At 33.4% G+C, this 19664-nt stretch overlaps 4 protein-coding genes across 8 annotated transcripts; 3 read left to right on the forward strand and 1 right to left on the reverse strand.

Annotated features, from left to right (window-relative positions):
• The first annotated feature begins 766 nt into the window (after positions 1 to 766).
• Positions 767 to 3794, forward strand: LOC141698381 (mitochondrial ATP-independent inner membrane protease subunit 1a-like). Of its 5 annotated transcripts, none has more exons than XM_074503068.1 (5): positions 767 to 1028; positions 1149 to 1373; positions 1733 to 1843; positions 2316 to 2380; positions 3605 to 3794. In XM_074503068.1, exons 1-4 carry the CDS (start codon positions 912 to 914, stop codon positions 2361 to 2363), a joined length of 501 nt encoding a protein of 166 aa, XP_074359169.1. In that variant the 5' UTR covers positions 767 to 911; the 3' UTR covers positions 2364 to 2380; positions 3605 to 3794. The 5 variants fall into 5 exon arrangements, 2 of the variants coding, with proteins under 2 accessions (XP_074359169.1, XP_074359168.1); XR_012565083.1 differs by having other exon boundaries at positions 768 to 1028; positions 2316 to 2441; XR_012565082.1 differs by having other exon boundaries at positions 768 to 1028; positions 2316 to 2441; positions 3631 to 3794.
• Positions 3795 to 4590: 796 nt separating this feature from the next.
• On the forward strand, positions 4591 to 7234 carry LOC141698566 (uncharacterized protein ycf23-like). The gene is made up of 9 exons (XM_074503270.1): positions 4591 to 4913; positions 4999 to 5064; positions 5396 to 5470; positions 5797 to 5859; positions 6049 to 6108; positions 6195 to 6284; positions 6380 to 6487; positions 6733 to 6855; positions 6974 to 7234. The coding sequence occupies exons 1-9, from the start codon at positions 4713 to 4715 to the stop codon at positions 7103 to 7105; spliced, it is 918 nt and encodes a 305-aa protein (XP_074359371.1). The 5' UTR covers positions 4591 to 4712; the 3' UTR covers positions 7106 to 7234.
• Positions 7235 to 11241: 4007 nt separating this feature from the next.
• LOC141698100 (uncharacterized) lies at positions 11242 to 14899 on the reverse strand. Its single transcript, XM_074502713.1, has one exon. The coding sequence runs from the start codon at positions 14743 to 14745 to the stop codon at positions 13333 to 13335; it is 1413 nt and encodes a 470-aa protein (XP_074358814.1). The 5' UTR covers positions 14746 to 14899; the 3' UTR covers positions 11242 to 13332.
• A 1641-nt stretch (positions 14900 to 16540) lies between these two features.
• LOC141698359 (uncharacterized) lies at positions 16541 to 17005 on the forward strand. The gene has a single exon (XM_074503049.1). The coding sequence runs from the start codon at positions 16669 to 16671 to the stop codon at positions 16858 to 16860; it is 192 nt and encodes a 63-aa protein (XP_074359150.1). The 5' UTR covers positions 16541 to 16668; the 3' UTR covers positions 16861 to 17005.
• Positions 17006 to 19664: the final 2659 nt, after the last annotated feature.

Consider the following 19664-nt stretch of genomic DNA (forward strand, 5'->3'; position numbering starts at 1 on the left):
ATAGTTATGTAACTTATTTTTACAATTTTCTTTTTTTGAATAAAAGTTGAATGTTTTAATTTTTATTTAGAAAAATAAAATTATAAAAAAAATTACAAAATTATATTTTATATGCACCTTAAAATGCGTGTCAGACACTCTCTAAAAAATGTAAACAATTGAAAGGGACAGAGGGAGTATAACTTATAATTATAGTGCTTATATTTAAATTTGATTAACATTGTAATTTTAGGGGGGTGTATTGAACTAGGATTCTAAAGTATTTTTTTGCATTCATGAAATTCAGGTGTATTCAACTGGGATTTTAAAATATGTATCAGAATTGTATGGTATTCAACTAAGATTTTAAATTATGCTACAAAATCTGGTGGTATTCAATCGGGATTTTAAATTATGCTTAAAAATCTGAAGGTATTCAACTGGGATTATTTAAAATTCATTAAAATCTGATGGTATTCACATGCTGACGGATTTATTTGAACCTCATAAAATAATGGATTTTGTGGCATTGTGCAATGTATTTTATAGTTTTTGAAATCCCACCATAATTTATGAGATTTTGAGGAATTGTGTTTAAATTCTAAAGACTCTTCATCAACCGTACGACATTTTATCTAGAATTAACCTAAAATCAAAATTTGATATAATCCATTAAAGTCCATCTATATTATATAATACATTAAAATCATAATTCAATACACCCCCTAAAATCCTAGTTCAATACACTCCTCAGTAATGTATATCATATCATAAATCATATTTGTAACGTGTACCAACCCGTTCGGGTTGAATGCCTGACAAACCATCTATTATCTGTTCGAATTGGTCAGGTTTTTGGAGTTAAAAAATGTTGAGTTGAGTCCATTTGGTCGGTTTAGGTAACCCTGCTTTGAATTGTAGAACACAAAAACATGAACACAAACTTATGGAGCAACATAGTGAAAGAAGCATTTGACAAAACCCTTGTCCTAGCCAAGTTTTTCTGCACTCTTCATCTTACAAACACATATATTTTCACTCCTGCTTATGTAAGTAATTACCTCATCACTTCACATTTTCCCCTATTTTCTTGATTTTTTCTTAATTAAAGATCATGTCTTTTTTAATCTGTAAGTAATATTAGACAAATTGCTTTCTGGGTTTTGTAGGTTACAGGTCCTAGTATGATACCCACTTTGAAAATCACTGGTGGTTTTGTATTGGCTGAGAAAATCTCTACCAGGTTTGGTAAAGTGGGGAAGGGTGATATTGTGTTGATAAGGTCACCTGAGGATCCTAGAAAGATTGTTACTAAAAGGGTTGTGGGAATGGAGGGTGATAATGTTGATTACAGTGTGAATCGTGACAGTGGTGATGTTTTCGAGAAGATTGCTGTCAGATTCATGTCCTTCGCCAATCAATTTGTGGTTTTTTTATGTGTGTGTTAGTTTGTTGGTTAATTTGCAGGCTTAAATTTGTTATTTTGTACCAATGTGGCTGGTAATTTGTAGTTTTTTCTGTAGGTTGGAGGCTAAAATGGTTTAAAGTAACTAGTAACATGATCCGATGTGTGTTAGTATATTGCAAAGTTTGGCATTTCACATAGGTAGCTTATTAATTGGAAAATGCTTACTATATTTTTCTAATTTTGATTTGGTTTGTGGATATTTTGATTTTGTAGTTTTTTGTAGGTTCCTAAACGCATGTTTGGATATTTTGGTTTGTGGAATATTGATTTTGTAGTTTTTTGTAGGTTCCTAAAGGGCATATTTGGATTGAGGGAGATAACAAGTACATGTCTCGAGATTCAAGAACGTTTGGCCCTGTTCCTTACGGGATGATTGAAGCCAGAATTTTTTGGAAAGTGAGTGCTCTTAGATTCATTAAAATGCCTGTTTCTAGGATTAGTATGTTTATTAATTAAGAAACTCGATTGTTTAAAGTCGGGCATCAGTTCTGTACACAATTATTTCATTTTGTTAACTCATGCTTATTTGAAAGCATTATTGTTATTCAAGATCCAGGTCAGTTATTCACTCGATGCAAATTGTTGTTCGATAGTCTTCAGATAAGAGCCGGGATATGGTTTTTATTTGGGGGTTAACGAAGCATTGTGACAGCCTTGGTCTTCAGTTTATGATGTGTGTCAGCCTGGTCCATTCAGTTCTGTTAGGTGCCTCCTAAATTAGACGTCAGGAACTCTGCATCCAATTTAATTAAATTACTCTTTGAATTTTTGTAGTTTTGAGTGTATATTCTCACAAATGATGTGTGATCTTGCTGAAATTCTTGTTTTTTAATTATAACTTAGTCTGTAATTTATTTTTCACGCATAGGTATGGCCTTTTGAATCTTTTGGATCAGTGGAAAAGAGAATAGGATGAGGTGATTCTCTTTCAAGGTACATCATCGGAATTTCATAGTTCATACTTCATAGTGATGCAGTTCTGTTCAGGAAACTGGTATGACCATAATTTTAATGTGAATTTTCCATTTTATACTGTTACGTTCGTATGAGGGTAAGAGTTTGAGAGTAGTGTATGAAATTACAACATAAATATATTCACAGAATGGCTTCTAAAGATGGTAGCAAGTAGCAACATGGAAATGAATTTTTCTTCTTGTCAAGAAAGTAGCAGCATTAAAGCATTAATTTGAATTTTGTTATCTTGCTTGTCAAGAAAATGAGGCTTGCGCTTAACATTACCTAGATTCCTATATATTAACTTCATGTATACTTTTGATGGAAATGGAATTGAGAAATGATATTGTCAAATAAATGCATTGATCATGATATTTTGTTCTCTCGTGTAAAAGGAAACGATCTTCTATTTTGTTAGTATTATATATCTGTTAACATGAAACCAACTGTGCTGTTCTTTTGTATTAGCTTAGGGAGTCTGTATGGTAACAACCTACGAAATGAGTTCCACTGGATTAAGATATCGGCAGTATAGGAAATGAAAGTTCTTTTTAAAATGCATATTAAATCTTTTCATTAAACAATCTAGTTTGTGGTTTTTTATGTCTTTCCTGGTGTTTGCTTCTCTGTAAACATAACTCATGGTATTGCAACTTTTAGTAACCTCCTATTTTATGAGCAACTCTCAATAAAAAATTTTGTTTTCATTTCATATTTACAATAAACAAGAACGCCACGAGGTCAGATAATTAAAAGAGTGAGCCTGAGGTTTCTAAATGGCTTCTCTCCGTCGACTTCATGTATGTCAAGCTTACTTGGGAAGCATATGATGTCAATCAGAATCTATAATAACAGTAATCATATTAATATATTTAGGTTTGAGAGCAGTACAGATCCAATTTATGCTAATCACATCTAAAATAGCATGTAGACACTAAAGCAGTTGGAATCTCGTCAGGGGTCATTACATTAAAGAATTTACTCCAGTCCATAAATAAACAAATTTGAAATTGAAACTAGTCATGAAGATTACATTGTGAAAATTAAGGGACGAAAATATACACTCTAGGCAGTTCTCTTTGTTGATTTTATCCAAATCTAATCCAAATTATTAAACATATGCTCAGTCAAAAAACTATGATTTCTAATTTCTTGTTTTAGCTGTACACTTATCTGCGTACTTTAATCCATCATCTAATGCAGCTGAACTCCGATCTCTGATGGAACAGGAATAAGCATGCTGCACAAATAGTATTCTTCAAGGCTTGGAGTCCATTTATGTGTTATTATTTTGGACTGTGTTGCGTGGGGAAATTTTATACTGCATCTTTTTCTTGGTGCTGAGTCCTTGATATTACAATTCTGATCTACAAAAGGATGAAAAAGTTGCTAGGGACCTCATTATATTTGTCGCCACTCTAGTTTCTTTGTTGTAACATATTGTTTAGTTTTATTTTTTTGTTGTAAATGGTATGATAGTTGATAGCATTAAATTTTTAATTTAGTTTTTCTATTTGATCCTCCTTTTAACTTTGAGCATTGATTTAAATTTGTAACTATTGGAATGGTTTGCCAAGGACGGGTTCGATACTTCTTATATGGTTTGGCATTGTGAACCATCTGGCATCTATCAGTTCTTTTTGTGTTAGGAAGGTGGCTTTGATGATTAAACTACTGTAATATGATATGAAAAGCCCCAGGAAGCATGTAACTTTTGAAGCACATTAACTATAAGCAGTGGTTTATGTAACACCCTGGAATGAATGTTTGTAGCTGGTACTGGCTAGCTTGCGAAGCTTTTGTTTTTACTACTAAGTGTTCAATCCTATCTCTAAATTACAAACAAAATGGTTAAATAACGCCTGAATCAACCTGTACAAGAAATGATTAATACACATTGTACAGGTTTTCGAAAGAAAAAACAGTAAATCTTTTTGTAACTTATATTACAATGCAAATGATATTGGTTCATTTGTATTTTTAGTGTTAAAATGCATTTTTATAATATATATAGAGTACATGACAGCAGTAATAATTTGGTACAAACCAAATCATAGTACAAACCAAATGATATTGGTTCATTTGTATTTTTAGTGTTAAAATGCATTTTTATAATATATATAGAGTACATGACAGCAGTAATAATTTGGTACAAACCAAATCATAGTACTTGTGGTCATTTCTTTTTGGGAGTCTGAACCTATTGAAGCAAGTAAATATCTTAAAGAATAGACAGTTTGTAGCTGCAAGTTATCTTCTTATCTATTCTCTCCACCTTCACTCAGAGTCTCAAACACACTGCAAATCAGTGATGAGTAGCTCAATTTGTGCACCAGTGTCTCACTCCCTTTCAAAACACAAAAGTTATGGCAATTCTTCTTCATTTTTTCTGTTACCTGCTAAACCCATAACTAGTTTTTCTACTAGAAGTGCTTCTTTTACTACAAGGGCTCTGCTTTCAACTACTAAAGAAGCAGTGTTGAAGGATTTTCATGCAAAAAAGGCTATCAAGGTGAATATGTCAAAATCTTCCAGTGTCTGTGTGTGTGTTCTTTAAGATTTTCTTAATTTTCATTTCTAAAGTTGTTTGTTTACAGATTATTTCAGGCTTGCAGAATTTTGATAAAGACAATGTTGCTTCTGTTGTCACTGCTGCAGATAAGGTTCTTTTGCTACTTTTATTTTCTCATTATATTTGGAAGTTCATATGGTCATGCATAGCTCTGTCATAACTCCCATGGTTATGGTTTTTAAGACTATTGTTAATGTTCAATTAGATATAATACCGATTTAAAGTCCAAAAATATATATGCATGAAAAATAAATTGAACCAGAAAATACAGATGGATGAAATATAAAGTTACTTATTACATAGATGAGGAATAAGTAAATCAATCTGTAAAGTTTGGAAACCATGTACGTAATTTCAGATTACCTACTTACGTTAGTAGTTTAGCCATCCATCACTAACATTCATGAGTGCCATTAATACAGGGAGGAGCAACTCATGTGGACATTGCTTGTGACCCTGATTTGGTGAAGCTTGCAGCAAGTTTAACTTCTCTTCCGGTAAGTAGGTATTTCGAAAGTAATATTTGTTGAAGAGTATAAGATCCAGTTGGGGCCTTCCTTAAGGTGGTAGAGGAAGGCCCCAACTGGAGCTCTCATATCATGTTAAGTAACCATTCGCTCTAAAACCTCAAGGTGGTAGATGAAGGCCCCAACTGGATCTGATACTCTTCAACAGTAATTTTGTCAATAGGGTTCAAATCTTCAGTCCCCGTCCTTGTATACTTTAATGTGATGCATTGGGAAGTATGTAACATACTCAAATAAGGGATGATGAGATACAGCTTTTGTAAAACGTAATAATTTTAAGTATTTCTCTTTCGCAGATCTGTGTTTCATCTGTTGATCCAGCAGCATTTCCAGCTGCCATTGAAGCTGGAGCTGTGATGGTTAGATAACTAACTTGCTTGTCATTGTTCTTCTCTTATTATTTCATTTATCATTTTACAATTCCAATAGTCTCATCTTTTCTTTCTTAATTATAAGAAGGTTGAATAAATGGTGAAAGGCTATTTATAATCCTCTTTTTCTCGTGGGGAAAGTTTTGATTTACTAGCATGCTTGTAATTTTTATGTAGGTTGAGATAGGAAATTATGATTCTTTCTATGAGGCGGGTGTGATATTTTCTCCAGAGGAGGTAGACTACTCAAGAAAGGATTTTATCTCAATGCAGCCTAAGTTTACTTTTAAAAATTTAATGTGATTCTTTGTCTTGGTTTTCAGATACTAAAGCTAACACGGGAGACTAAGAGGATTCTTCCTTCTGTTGCACTGTCTGTTACCGTGCCTCACACACTAAGCCTACCTGATCAGGTTTGTCTACCGAAAAAGTCTTTTTACTAAACAGCATAATGTAACACCAAAGTACGTCTATCAATCTAAACTGAACTTCATTTGCACAAAATTAGATCAAGCTAGCCGAACAGTTGGAACAGGAGGGCGTTGATGTTATCCAGACTGAAGGAGGAAAATACTCGAGTCCAACAAAATCTGGTGTTCTTGGATTGATTGAGAAGGTGCATAAATACATTTTTGCTTGTTTTATGTATTTCATGTAGGTTTATTTATTATTTAATTTATTTGAATTTACTCCTTGTGTCACATTACCCTGTTCCAATTTCGTTGATGTGTAAACTGTGAAAACCAAAAGCATCCTATATCTGGAATTGGTGGTTCAACTTTCGATTCTGTAATGAAACCTGCCATGCACCAATAACACGTAAAAATAACTTAAATTTAAATTTTTTTCTTGTTTATTTAGGCAACACCGACCCTAGCAGCTGCATATTCTATTTCACGAGCTGTCAAGATCCCTGTCATGTGTTCATCTGGTCTAAGTGCAGTTACAGCACCAATGGCCATTACAGCAGGGGCTGCTGGTGTGGTAAGTGTCTCATTCACTCGTTTAGTACTTCCAGCAAAATGTTACTACGTTAGAACTCTGTAACCTTTTGCATTATTTTTCACAATATAAGATTATTCTTCGTAATTTGTGTAATCAGGGTGTTGGATCTGCAATTAACCAGCTCAACGATGTCATTGCGATGATTGCAGAGGTCAGAAGCATTGCTAATTCCCTGGAAGTGTCTAGTGATAGGTCAGATCTAGCAGAGATGAAGCATTTGAAACTGTAGTTTTACTAAAGTACGCTCGTCTTAAGATTGAATTAGGACGGTAACAATTTCTGACATGGATCGTGTGTAGAAGTTCCCAGAATAACGTTGATTATCAATTAATTTACGCAGGCATGAAATTTGTACCAACGAATAATCTGTTTCAATCTTAGCATTTCACAGATAAGAACTAATGCCAGAAGTAAATCTATTTCAGAATAAAGGGATCTTTTTCTTGGGAGAATTAAGAAAAGAAGCAAATGTAATTCAGTCCATTGTAGAAACAGTAAGAGAAGCAGAGCAGCAACTCTAAGCATACTTAAGCAATACGTACTTTTTGTAATATAACAAATTCGTGTAAGTTTCAACCAATACATTTTTTTTTAAAATTGTGTTTGAGAATGTATATTTCGTTTCATTTTAAATGACACGACAAACTGAGTTGACATTCGGAATTCTCATATTTATACTAATATTTGAACGTTTTAGATTTTACAAGATATCCATATCCAATTTTTTTTATTTATCCAAACATATTAATTGACTAAATCCAAAATTCAATTAAAATTCAAATCTCGAATAGACGATAATGTTATTTGTAAAAATATGACATTGCGCTCTATACAACTAGAATATAACAATTTTGCAACTAAAATAAGTATCTCAAATTAACTAGAAACAATGATACTGCCTCTGTTTTGAATGCTTGAGTAATTAAGTTGATTGTTTGATTGTACAGGACAACAGGTCAAAAACTCCTACAATGAACATTGTACAGTAAGGTTCTGGTATCTGATGTTGAGGCTGCACTCAAAGTTCTCAACTTTGCCATATACCATAAGGAGCTGACAGAGATGGAAGAACGTGAGCAGGAAAGACAGAGTGAATCTGAGAGTAAACGTAAAGCTGACCGTGATGCTGGTAGAAATGTTAGAGCTGATCTTGACGAGGTCTCTGCTGGAGGCAGGTTAGTGCATTGCATGGTCAAGATAATGAGGTTAACTAATGTTAAATTTTTGAATGCACCATTCTTCCATAAAGAGAAAGTTATTTTGACCCTTTAAGCTCCATTTCTATAATCTATATAAATCAATAATCAATTTGCCGCGATCAATTTTGAGGTTGCTGTTATTATATAGTTGGTCTTCGTGTCATGGCCCCTGCAGTGCACTTGGAACCTCTGCCTTTGCATGCAATTGAGAATGGGAGGCGACATCTGAATATATCGGGTTTAAGCCTCTCTAGAGACATGGCTTTAGGTAGGACTGGTAAGAGTTACTGGAAATGCCACATTAGGACAACATATTCTATAAGTTTTAGATTACTCCTAGTTTTAGATTATGATCTATAAGTTTTAATGTACTTCTAGCACAAAAGTGCTCATTTTTATGGCCTAATTATACTGATGATTGAGGAAATGGTGTTTCTAATGTTGTACTGATGGTTAAATCCTGTAGAACAACATAATTAAGTACCATAAGTTGTGGAGTAGAATACTAAAATATATTAATAACTCTTACAAACTATGACCTGAAAACAGAGGGAAAAACAAGAATTTTATTGTGCAAAAACCCTGGTAAGGAAATCACAAGAACAACCTAAACATCATGCAATGCTGTCTAGAAGAGCGAAACAAAGATAGCAGCAACAGCTGCAAATGCAGCAGGAATGTAAAGTGAAGTAGCACCGGAAACAGGTCCAGGTGCTGGTGCAGGTGCTCCAACCTGTGCTTCTCCAATACTCGCGAAAACCAAAAGAACCATCACCGCGAATGTGAAAGCATTGGCAATCTTAGAACCCTCCATTTCTCTCTAAGCTCTTAAGTTCAAAAACCCGAAAAAATGTGTGAGAAGAGAGTGAGTAAATATGCTTGTTGAAGTAAGAGTAGATGTTTCTGCAACAATGTGTTGGTTTATATAGGAAGTACTGGACTCATAAGACAACCCTGGACAGTTGTGTTCTATGTTTTTTATATTTGTAATGATTGTAGTAAACACTTAAAATGTATCATAATATGAAATCATTTTGAGGGTGGCTTGTTGGTATATCCCCCACTCCACTATCAGGTTACACAGCTGTGAAATGGAACATTTAGTGATCTTTCCAGAAGTGTTAGCATTTTTAAAATCTTGTAGCATGTGATGCTCACAAAACTGATAGAAAATGTGTTTTGTTTGGGGTACTGTATCTATGTATCCATCAAAAAGCAATCAGTTAATAGGTGTTCAGCATTTCAATGCTCTTAGTTTACCTTAGTAGACAATCTCATGCATTCACATAGACTCAAGTCCCACTAGATGCATCATTTTTCTTTGTTTTACATAGAATGTGAGGTTTTGTTTTGAGTTTTTTTCCTTGTTGATTATTTTTGTTTGATAATGAACATATATTTCAATGCAAATTCTACAACTTTGATTATAATAATGACATAAATGCTCTTGGGTACATCAAATCAACACAAAAGTGATAGATTTTTATGAAATAATATCCTTGCAAAAGGCATTGAGAAATGGGGTTGTGTCACATAATTATTAGTGTAGGTTAATTTTATAAAATCTAAAATACACTTAAACCTCTTTAAAGTAAGAGGGAGGGTCGGTACCCAGAAAAAATATTATTTTAGCGAGTTTATTATTTTATCGGGAGCAAAAATATACTGTATCAATTATGTTGGGACCGGAGAAAAATATTATTTTAGTGAGGTTATTACTTTATCGATTATTATTTCATCGAGGTCTATCTGCATAGTCAAAGATAGGGTTAAAAATATATTCAATACCTGAAACTATGAAAAAGACCCTTCAGAACAGAGCTTCTCCAGTCCCATTCATTTTTCCAATTGGTGGTGCTCTTCAAATAGTAATTCCATTTACAGTAATTCTTTGGATTGAAATTTAATATAAAGATCGAATTGAATCGAATCAAATATTTAGGGGAATGCTATTTTCAGAACCCTTTTTTTATTATTTTTAGAGCAAATGAGGGGTGAAAATGCATAACTGCCCCACAATAAATAATTCTTGAAAAAAATCAATACAGGGGTAATTTGGACTTTACGCACTCTATTGCTCTGAAAATAAAAAAAAATACTCTGGAAATAACATTTTCCAATATTTATCGATTGAAATATAATAATCATTTGCATCTATCGGTGGGAATATAATAATCATCCGCAACACCTCTGTCCGAAATATATACATATACTTACTAAGATTTATGTGCCCAAGTTCAAATGTTCTCGAAGGATTTTGTTCTTAGGTGTTTTTCAACGATAATATCAATAAAATTCATCATTTTCAGCTTGTTGTTCCCTTTTGTTTGAGTGCTCTTTGTGTTCATATTGTTGTCCATATCAAATTTCAAACTACATAAAATACATAGCGTATTTTGTGGTTAGATTACAGCATTCTATATAGTGCGTTAGGTAAACTTAGGACTCGGGTCTCGTTTGTTTCGATATAACCCGGAGTTTCTTCGATTCGAAATGAGTTAGAGTATTTGGTTTGATATAGTTTAAATTGGGTAAAGGAACTTCAAATGGTTTTTGTAGTTACCATAATATATAGGGGAAGTTTGTTATCAAGTTCAATCATGGTCACCATAGGTTACGTAGTTATTAAATATAAAAACATTAATTACTTATCAAAATTAATTACGTAACCTCTAGTTACATATTAATAAATAAAACACGTATATTTTAATTATTTTGGCACTTGTAACTGTAACTGGGAAGTTCAAGTTCCTATATAATTATAAAAGTTAACGAAACAAACAAGACCTTAAAAAACTTTCTTTCGTAGGAAATAACTTTTGTTTTACCGGGTGTCTTCGTGAGCTATTCGAAATCGACTCGTAAAATATTCTTCTGATTTTAGATTCCGTGGAGAACAGTATTGATGTGAAAAAATGGCAAGATTTGTTGATTATGTACTTCTTGTATTACATTGTGTTTTTATTTAGTATGTAAAAAAATCAATGCAAGACATTTAGGTGTAATAGTTAGAGGTCTTCAGAGGACTAGAACACATGACTTGGAAAAGACTTAGAACACATGACTTAGATCATACAGTACTCTATCCATAATTGATAAATGTAATTTAAAAGCCATGATATTTAGTGGCTAAATTGTTTTTCTTAATGAGTTATTGTTATTGATTTAATTGAATAGAAAACATAATCATTAAGTGCATTTGCTCTATTGATCCAGCCTGGTACATACAGAGTGTTAATGGAGAAAGATGCAATGTAAACATTATTGACAGCCTAAACACCCTTTCACTATCCATCATTTATTGTAAAACAAACAAGAAATAGTTGTCATAATCTTGTAAACAACAGAAGACCAACCTATATAAATCCATTTCCACCCTCTTCTCCATTCACAACTTAGAAGCACAACATAGCTCTTGATTCTTTCCATCTTTGAGCAAGCACTCAAGAAACAATTTGAAAAAAGAAGAAATGGAGAGCTTCAAGATTGCTAGAGTTTTCACCATCTTTGTAATGGTACTTGTCACTTTCTCGAACTTGGGAGCCACAGTTGCGCTTGAAGGTGTTTCAGCACCTGCACCTTCACCAACACCGGAAAGTGCTGGGACAATGTTGTGTGTACCAGCTGCACTTGCTGCCATCATCTCTCTGGCTGCTTATTTCATTTAATTTTCTGGTCATCCAGTTCTTGGGTACCCGGGACACATCCTGTATTCTTTTTCTTTCTTTACCCCCTTGAGTTGTAATCTGATTTCTCCTTTGCTTGAAGCATTGGAAATGTCAACTATTTCTTGATATAATTTTAAAATTTCAACAATGGTGTTTCAATTTACTAATCATAACGACTACAACAGTCTGCACACACCCACAGTTCAAAACATGATAACATGTTGATAAAAGTATTCTACCATAACTTCAATGCCACTTAATTTCCACTACCTAATGACATCAGAAGACTAGCAACAGAACAGGTATTAACATCATTAAAATATTGTCACCGCGAACCAGAAGTACATATAACTTACAAGTTTAGACATACAGAAACGAGCCAAGTTGCCAACAATTACCGACCTAGCAACATATAGTCAGCCACAAAAATGAGTTATTTTACAAGTTTATATATGCAAATTTGATATACCGCACAAGCATTTCTGTTTACATATTAATGGTTTTTAGAGGGCTAGTGTATGTGCCAGGAAACAATTGAAAAAATACATTAGCACCGAATAAAAAACAAAAATGACATCCTCAGCAGAATATCAAAAAATAAATTCGTTTTAGGTGAAACATAACCATATAATTTATGCAATTGTTCCATTTAAAAACTTTATACCATATGATAAATGGAAAATGACGTATAAATAGAAGAAAATAAGTAGATTGAATAAACAGTGTAACAGAACACTGGCCGCCAGTGGAGAAATAGATAAATCAAGTAATATATATTTACCAAGAAAAAAAAAGTTACTGATAGCTTTCAAATTCTTGAGGCTCCTCTGTATATTCAGAGTGGCTTCCAGAGAAATCTAATGTGGAGTGTAATGTACCAAGCAGATTTACGTCAAGATTTTACTTAATAACCAAAATTTTAGAACATTCAGAAAACTATACTATTCTATACATTCAATCTTTTTTAAAGTTTGTACTGTAACTGTTCCTTAAGAAAGCAAATATTGCATGCATAATCAATAATGAGGTTGGTTGATATATGATATATAATTAGCCTTGAATTATTTCTCCAATAATCATCAGCTTACTTTGCATGTTCAATCCAGCCTAAAGTTGTAGTGAATGAGATATAAGAGAAACTGAAATGACAGCAGTGAGCAGACTGCCTGTTATTATTTATCTAAATGCTAAATATATAGGAAATGACGGACAAATGCCTTCCTATCTCATAAATAAGGCAAGAAATGTCTCAATTTTGTCAGTAACTTAAAAGCAAGCACTTAGGAACAACTTGAAAAGTATGGAGGAGTTCAAGCATGCTGCTTGCCACAGTTTTCTACATCTCTATTATAGTTCTTGCTGGTTTCTCCGGATTTGGGGCCCAGCGGGCTTCAGTATGCACGCATAATAATTACGAGTAGTTTCTAATCTTAAATTATAGTAAAAAATTTAAATCTAGTTTCCAATAAACTTGTCGAATTAGCCTAAACAAGAAACACAGGAGCTTTAGATTTCCTTTAACAACACTAATCTGTCAAACTTGAGCATTAATATTACAAGAAGATATAACTAACCAGTTACCAAGAATCTCACGAAGTCTTCTCGAAAATTTGTTGCAGGTGGTCTCTAACAATACCTGCAACAATCTCCGGAGAGAATTTATTTATCATGTCCTCTCTAGCTTGACGACCTTTAGCCTTCGCTTCCTCGGGATTACTCATCACATGTCTCATGAGATTCTGTAATTTATCACCAGAAGGCTCGGCCCAAAGATGCCCTTTGAATGGTCCTTGCATAACTTCATTCATCCTCTCCACAGGCAATGGATAGCTATTCTCCTCTGTCATGTACTCCGTTGGTCCAGACCAGTTTGTTATGATAACTGGCAGAGACATTGCCATGGCTTCCACAATTGGCCGACCCCAGCCTTCCCCTCTGGATGGTAAGACAAATGCATCAGCGGATTTATATATTCTCGGGAAATCAATATGAGCAATGTGCTTGTCGATCACATAAACTGGAGCCCACCCATGAACCGGTTTTTCCAAATCAGACCCCTCCACAAACTCCAAAATTTTGTTACCAAAATCACTGTCAGTGTAGTAAGGATTCGTTAGCAAATAAAGAGCAACCCCATCAACTTTAGAAAACTCCTTTAAGTACGACCGCAACAAAACATCCCAACCCTTCCTCTGCTCCCATTTAAAAACACTCAAGAAAACAAAATGACTCTCCGACTTAACATTCACTGACCTAGACCCTAACACCAAAGTCCCTTTCGAGGGAAGGTAAAACGGCTTATACTTAACCGGATCAAAGAACTTCCAATCAACCGGCTGAACAATTTTCACAACCTTACTCGGATCAACTCCACTTTCCACAAACGTTTTCACATGAAAATCCGTAGGCACCCAAACATAATCCATCCGATTACACCTCTCCACATGTTGAGCATTCACCCTGTCCGTCTCAAACATCGTCCGTCCAATCACAATCCTATACCCCCCATACCCTATTTCCGGACACGGTAAAGTCTCAAACAACGGCGGATACCAAGCACCCGGCTCACTATGACACACAATAACCGTCTCATTCAACCTACATTTCGTCTTATGAAGCTCTACCGCCAATTTCCTCATTTCCTCCGATAACCCCTCCCAAAACGCAACATTTAACAAATCCCCGTGTTGCTCAATACTCAACCTAACATTTTCACTCAAACCCTTTAACGCTAGAATATACGACCACGCTTCAGTACTATACCCACCACCCGAAAGAAACGGGGCAAGCCATCTAACACAATAAGGGCTTTCTATAACAAGATCATCTTTTCGGGTTTTTCGAAAACCCCCCACTAAAGATTTCCACAAAGGGTAGTTTCTTAACAGGGCTAATCTCAATTTCACAACTTTATATTGATTTGTGTTGTTAATTGTGACTGAAATTGCAAGAATTACAACTAGAATTGAAATTAAAAACAAGGGCTTTAATTTAAACATCATCAAATGCAATACATAACATAAAAGATGGATAAGATTGAATTAATCAAGAATTGCATAGTGAAAATCAAGAAAATTTGAGTACCGGATAGATAGATACAGATTGATTGTGTGCATACAGCTGAGCTGAGTGGCCTGGCCTCTGTACAAATTTTGAACTTTTTTATTAATGCAATTTTATTTTATAAAATTATAGTTTCTAAAATTGAAAAGTATATATGTTCATTTTTTGATATTAAAAATATAGATTTTCAATTTTTTACCGTTAAGGATAAAAAATAATGAGTTTTACTTAGTTTTATATAAATAAAAAATTCACAAAAGAAAATAAAATCTAAAATTATGCTTATTTTACTATTATTTTGAGAATTCTTAATGATACCCTCTTGGAATTAATTTTTTCAAATGATACATAAAATAGTTTTGACTTTCAGATGATATCGTTTTAGTATTATGTCATTTCATACGATTGTTAAACTCCGTTAGTTAAACGTTATATTTTGGATTTATTTGAAAAAAATCAATTATATTATAGTACCATTAATAATTTGTCTTAAATATATTATTAAAAAAAATTAATTCTATGAATCTGAATATTTAAACATCCAAATTAGACTAAATACCGGCGAATTTAGGTCTAAATGATAGATAACTGACCGAATAAAATGGGTGGAGACAACCAAATTGAGTAATTAGTATTAAAAAAAGAGTATCATTTTTTAGGAATGAATAAAAAGTCTTATTTATTTCGATTCGAGTACATCTTCTTATTTCTCTATTTTAACGTTAATTCTCATTTAAACATGTCCTGGAACTAGTTTTTGATATTAAAATTCTTTTTATTTCTAATTCAGTTTTTTAATTCAGTTTTTGATTTTAATCGAAATAATTGTTTGGTTCGATAAAATAATCGAATTTAATTCGGTTCATTAATCGATATAAGATTTTTCCTTATTCGATAACCAAATTATAACTCAGTACGATTATCGAATAACTAAATAGACAACCCTACGAGTTCGAGTTCGTGATTTGTTGAAGAGAAAATATCAATTGTGATCTTCTAAAATTGACTTTTCCAAATAATATCAAAAGTATAATATTTGACGAACGAATATTAACAGTAAAAATACCACATTCTACAAAAGTAGTAGAATGATATCATTCGGAAATCAAAACTATTTTGTGTTTTTAGCGTAAAGTTAGAGATGAATAGCTGGAATGTGAGTTAAATACAAGTATGGTAATTGGGAAGTCATTAAGAAAAAAAAAATTGTTATGTACGAAGGAAACACACAAGAAAAACACTAGTAACTTGGTGCACTCCATGAGCTAAAGTTACAACACTGCATATTAAAGAAACAGCTAAAACAGTGGGACTGTGGGAGTACAAAACAAGAAAGAAGCAGTTGTAATTAGAAAAGCTGAAAGGTATTGAAAAACATAGCAGCATTTGCTGGCCATTAGTTTATCATTAGAACTTAATTATTTAACAAAGCTTCCAATATTCACACATGGCCGGCCCTGAGATTTAGGGGCTATAACCGAAATCAGTTTATGGGGCCCTAATCTATATAAAGTATGCAAATTCTTAAATTTTACTTAAAAGAGTTGAAATTTTTGAAGGCTTTGAGTGTAGGGGGCCATTGCTCGCCTATAGCCAGAGCCACTCTTGTATTCACGATTAATAATGAGATTCATTACAATAAGTTAACGTTGTCTCGAAGGATCCCTCCACTTATCATTACAGCCTGGAACACCAGCAGTACTGGAGTACATACATTGACAGACTTCTATAATTTCATCATTATTCATACCAGAATAACTATATAAAGCATGCCAGTTCTCTTCTTAATTCACTAACAACTGCAACACGAAACTTTTTTAAGTAAACCGATATTTCTTTTACTTTCTCGAGATCAAAGAAAAATGGAGAGTTCGAAGCTTGCATCAGTTCTAGCAATCTGCTTCATGGTTCTTGCTGTTTGCTCCAGTGTTGGCGTCACGGCAGCTGGAGAAGATGTTGGAGCACCTGCACCATCACCAACAAGTGCTGGGGTACAATTGTTTGTTCCTGCAGCACTTGCTGCCGTGGTTTCCCTGTTTGCATGCTTAGTTTAAGCATTATTTGTATTTGAGACATTTTAAGATTTGGGTTTAAGTTTATTCCTAATTTTTTATTAACTGTTGTACACAAGAAAATTTGGTGAGTGTTGAAGAATGATGAGCAACAAACTATATGAAATGTTAGATTTCTAATAATTTGTCGTTCCAGGTCTTATTGAAAACAAATACTTAAGAGACTTCAATTATACATTAAATTGCTTCTATAAGCAAAAATCGAATATCATTTTAATGGTATTTCCACGTTGTATCACAAATAAACCGGATATCTTAGAGCGGAGAGCTTTAGCCCCTATAAAATGAAACAAAAAAACTACAGATCCACTACATTCTGAACTGTTTTCTCTACTTCAATTAATTTAGGATAATAAATTACATTTAAAAAAAAATATATTACAATGATATAGATTTTCTATTTCAAACAATGACACATGACCTTCTCCACTGGGGAAAAATTATGGACTCTTGTGGAACCCGTGAAGATTGTTCATCATGTCATATGATACCGAGGAAGGGTAGGCTAAGTGGTCACAGTCCAAAAGCCCTCCCTTGTGCAGCTCTGTTGAAGCACAAGGAGGATCTTGTGCCCTGAGCTCCACTGTGCTGTTTAGCAGCAGTAGCAGCAGCAGCAACTCTAGTAACTATATTTCCCGCTATATTTGAACTCGAATTTTCATATCTTCCATTAGTCATAAAACTGCATCCACTGCGATTCTTCTCTGATGTCTGTGCTAGAATTTTCCGCGATGGCTGAGCAATATCAAGATTAAGCAATTTTGGTTTTCCATCGATAACAATCTTCGAGTAATTGACCTGCAATTCATGCACAGTATCCAAATTTATTTTCTATAGATAGTACTTTAGAATTAGATCCACATGGTATCTCACAAGGATATAGGACTTAATTCAGACTAGGCTATAATTGACCAAGGTTGGGCATGAGGGGTATACAAAATGTTGTAGTATGTTACGTGCGACTTTAAAAAGATGAGAGTGATTTGCAAAATGGAATAAGTTACATACATCTGTATATACAAAAATACTTCCGTATATTGCTAAAATAATATGATAATATCCGGAAATATATTTTCGTATATTGACAAAATAAAATGTAAATTGACAAAATAATACGATAATATTAGAAACTGCAAGGAAACGTTACGATCTTGATGACGGTAAAAATTTATTATTTTTAGACGGGCGATAACGTCGAGAAATAAAGATAAGGGACAACAACATTAATAATATCGAAAATTATTAACAGTTTTAATTTTAACGGTATCATTATTGTTTCGATAAACATCAATCGCGCAGTATTACATGACAAATTTTAATTTTGACACTATAAACAAAGGTAGTTATATGAACGAATAATAAGAAAATGAAGCTACAACTTCATTAAAAGTAGTTTTAAATGACAAATTTTAACTTTTGACACTATAAACGAAGGAAACTAACAACATTGAAAATACTGAAAGTTAACCAGATTTGCTGGCATATGAGTCAAATATAATGTATGGCAAGTCATTTTCAGAAATATTGTTTTGTATGAAGGAAACATAAGAAAAACACTAGTAACATAGTGCACTCCATGAGCTGAAGGTACAACACTGCATATTAAAGAAACAGCTAAAACAGAGGGAGTTTAAAACAAGAGAGATTATATAACACTAATAAGAAAGATTATATCATTTCTTTGGTCAGTAATCACTAATCAGGAATTGTTTAAAGTAACAACTCAGATAAGAAAATAGAGCAGCATTGTTTGCTGGCAATTAGTTTATCATTAGAAGTTGATTACTTACTCCGTCCCAAAATATAAGTCCCTTTCACTTTTTACGCGTACTTTAAGGTGTATAAAAGTCATAGCTCCGCATAATTTTTCCAAAAATTTCTTTTCTTGAATTAAAATTTAGAACGTATACTTTTAAAAAAAAAGAAGATTTGAAAAAAAGATTTGTGCAACTATCCTTTTTATTCACCTTAAAATACGCGTAAAAAGTCAAAAGGACTTGTATTTTGAGACGGACGGAGTATTTAACAAAGCTTGCAAATTTCACATAATCACATGGATTAGTAATGAGATTTCATTACAATAAGTTAACGTTGTCTTGAAGAATCCCTCCACTTATCATTACAGCCTGGAACACCAGCAGTACTGGAGTACATACATTGGCAGATTTCTATAATTTCATCATTATTCATACCAGAACAACTATATAAAGTATGCCAATTCTCTTCTTAATTCACTAACAGCTGCAACACGAAACTTTTTTAAGTAAACCGATATTTCTTTTACTTTCTCGAGATCAAAGAAAAATGGAGAGTTTGAAGCTTGCATCAGTTCTAGCAATCTCCTTCATGGTTCTTGCTGTTTGCTCCAGTGTCGGCGTCACGGCAGCTGGAGAAGATGTTGGAGCACCTGCACCATCACCAACAAGTGCTGGAGTACAATTGTTTGTTCCTGCAGCACTTGCTGTTGTGGCTTCCCTGTTTGCATGTTTATTTTAAGCATTATTTTTACTTGAGACATTTTAAGATTTGGGTTTGAGTATATTTCTAATTTTTCATTATGTGTACCCAAGGCAATTTGATGTGCATTGAAGAATGAGGGGCAAGAAACTGTCTGAAATTTTAGATTTCTAATAATTAATCGTTCCAGGTCTAATTGAACGCCAATGCTTAAGAGACTTCAATTATACATTTTGTTAGAATACTAATATAAGATCCTTAGTCCCCCGAACTTCTTTGTTTTTAAAGTAATAACTGAATATCGTTTTAATGGCATGGCCATGTTATAT

This window comes from Apium graveolens, chromosome 11 (assembly GCF_009905375.1).
Source record: "Apium graveolens cultivar Ventura chromosome 11, ASM990537v1, whole genome shotgun sequence".
Lineage (NCBI taxonomy): Eukaryota > Viridiplantae > Streptophyta > Magnoliopsida > Apiales > Apiaceae > Apium > Apium graveolens.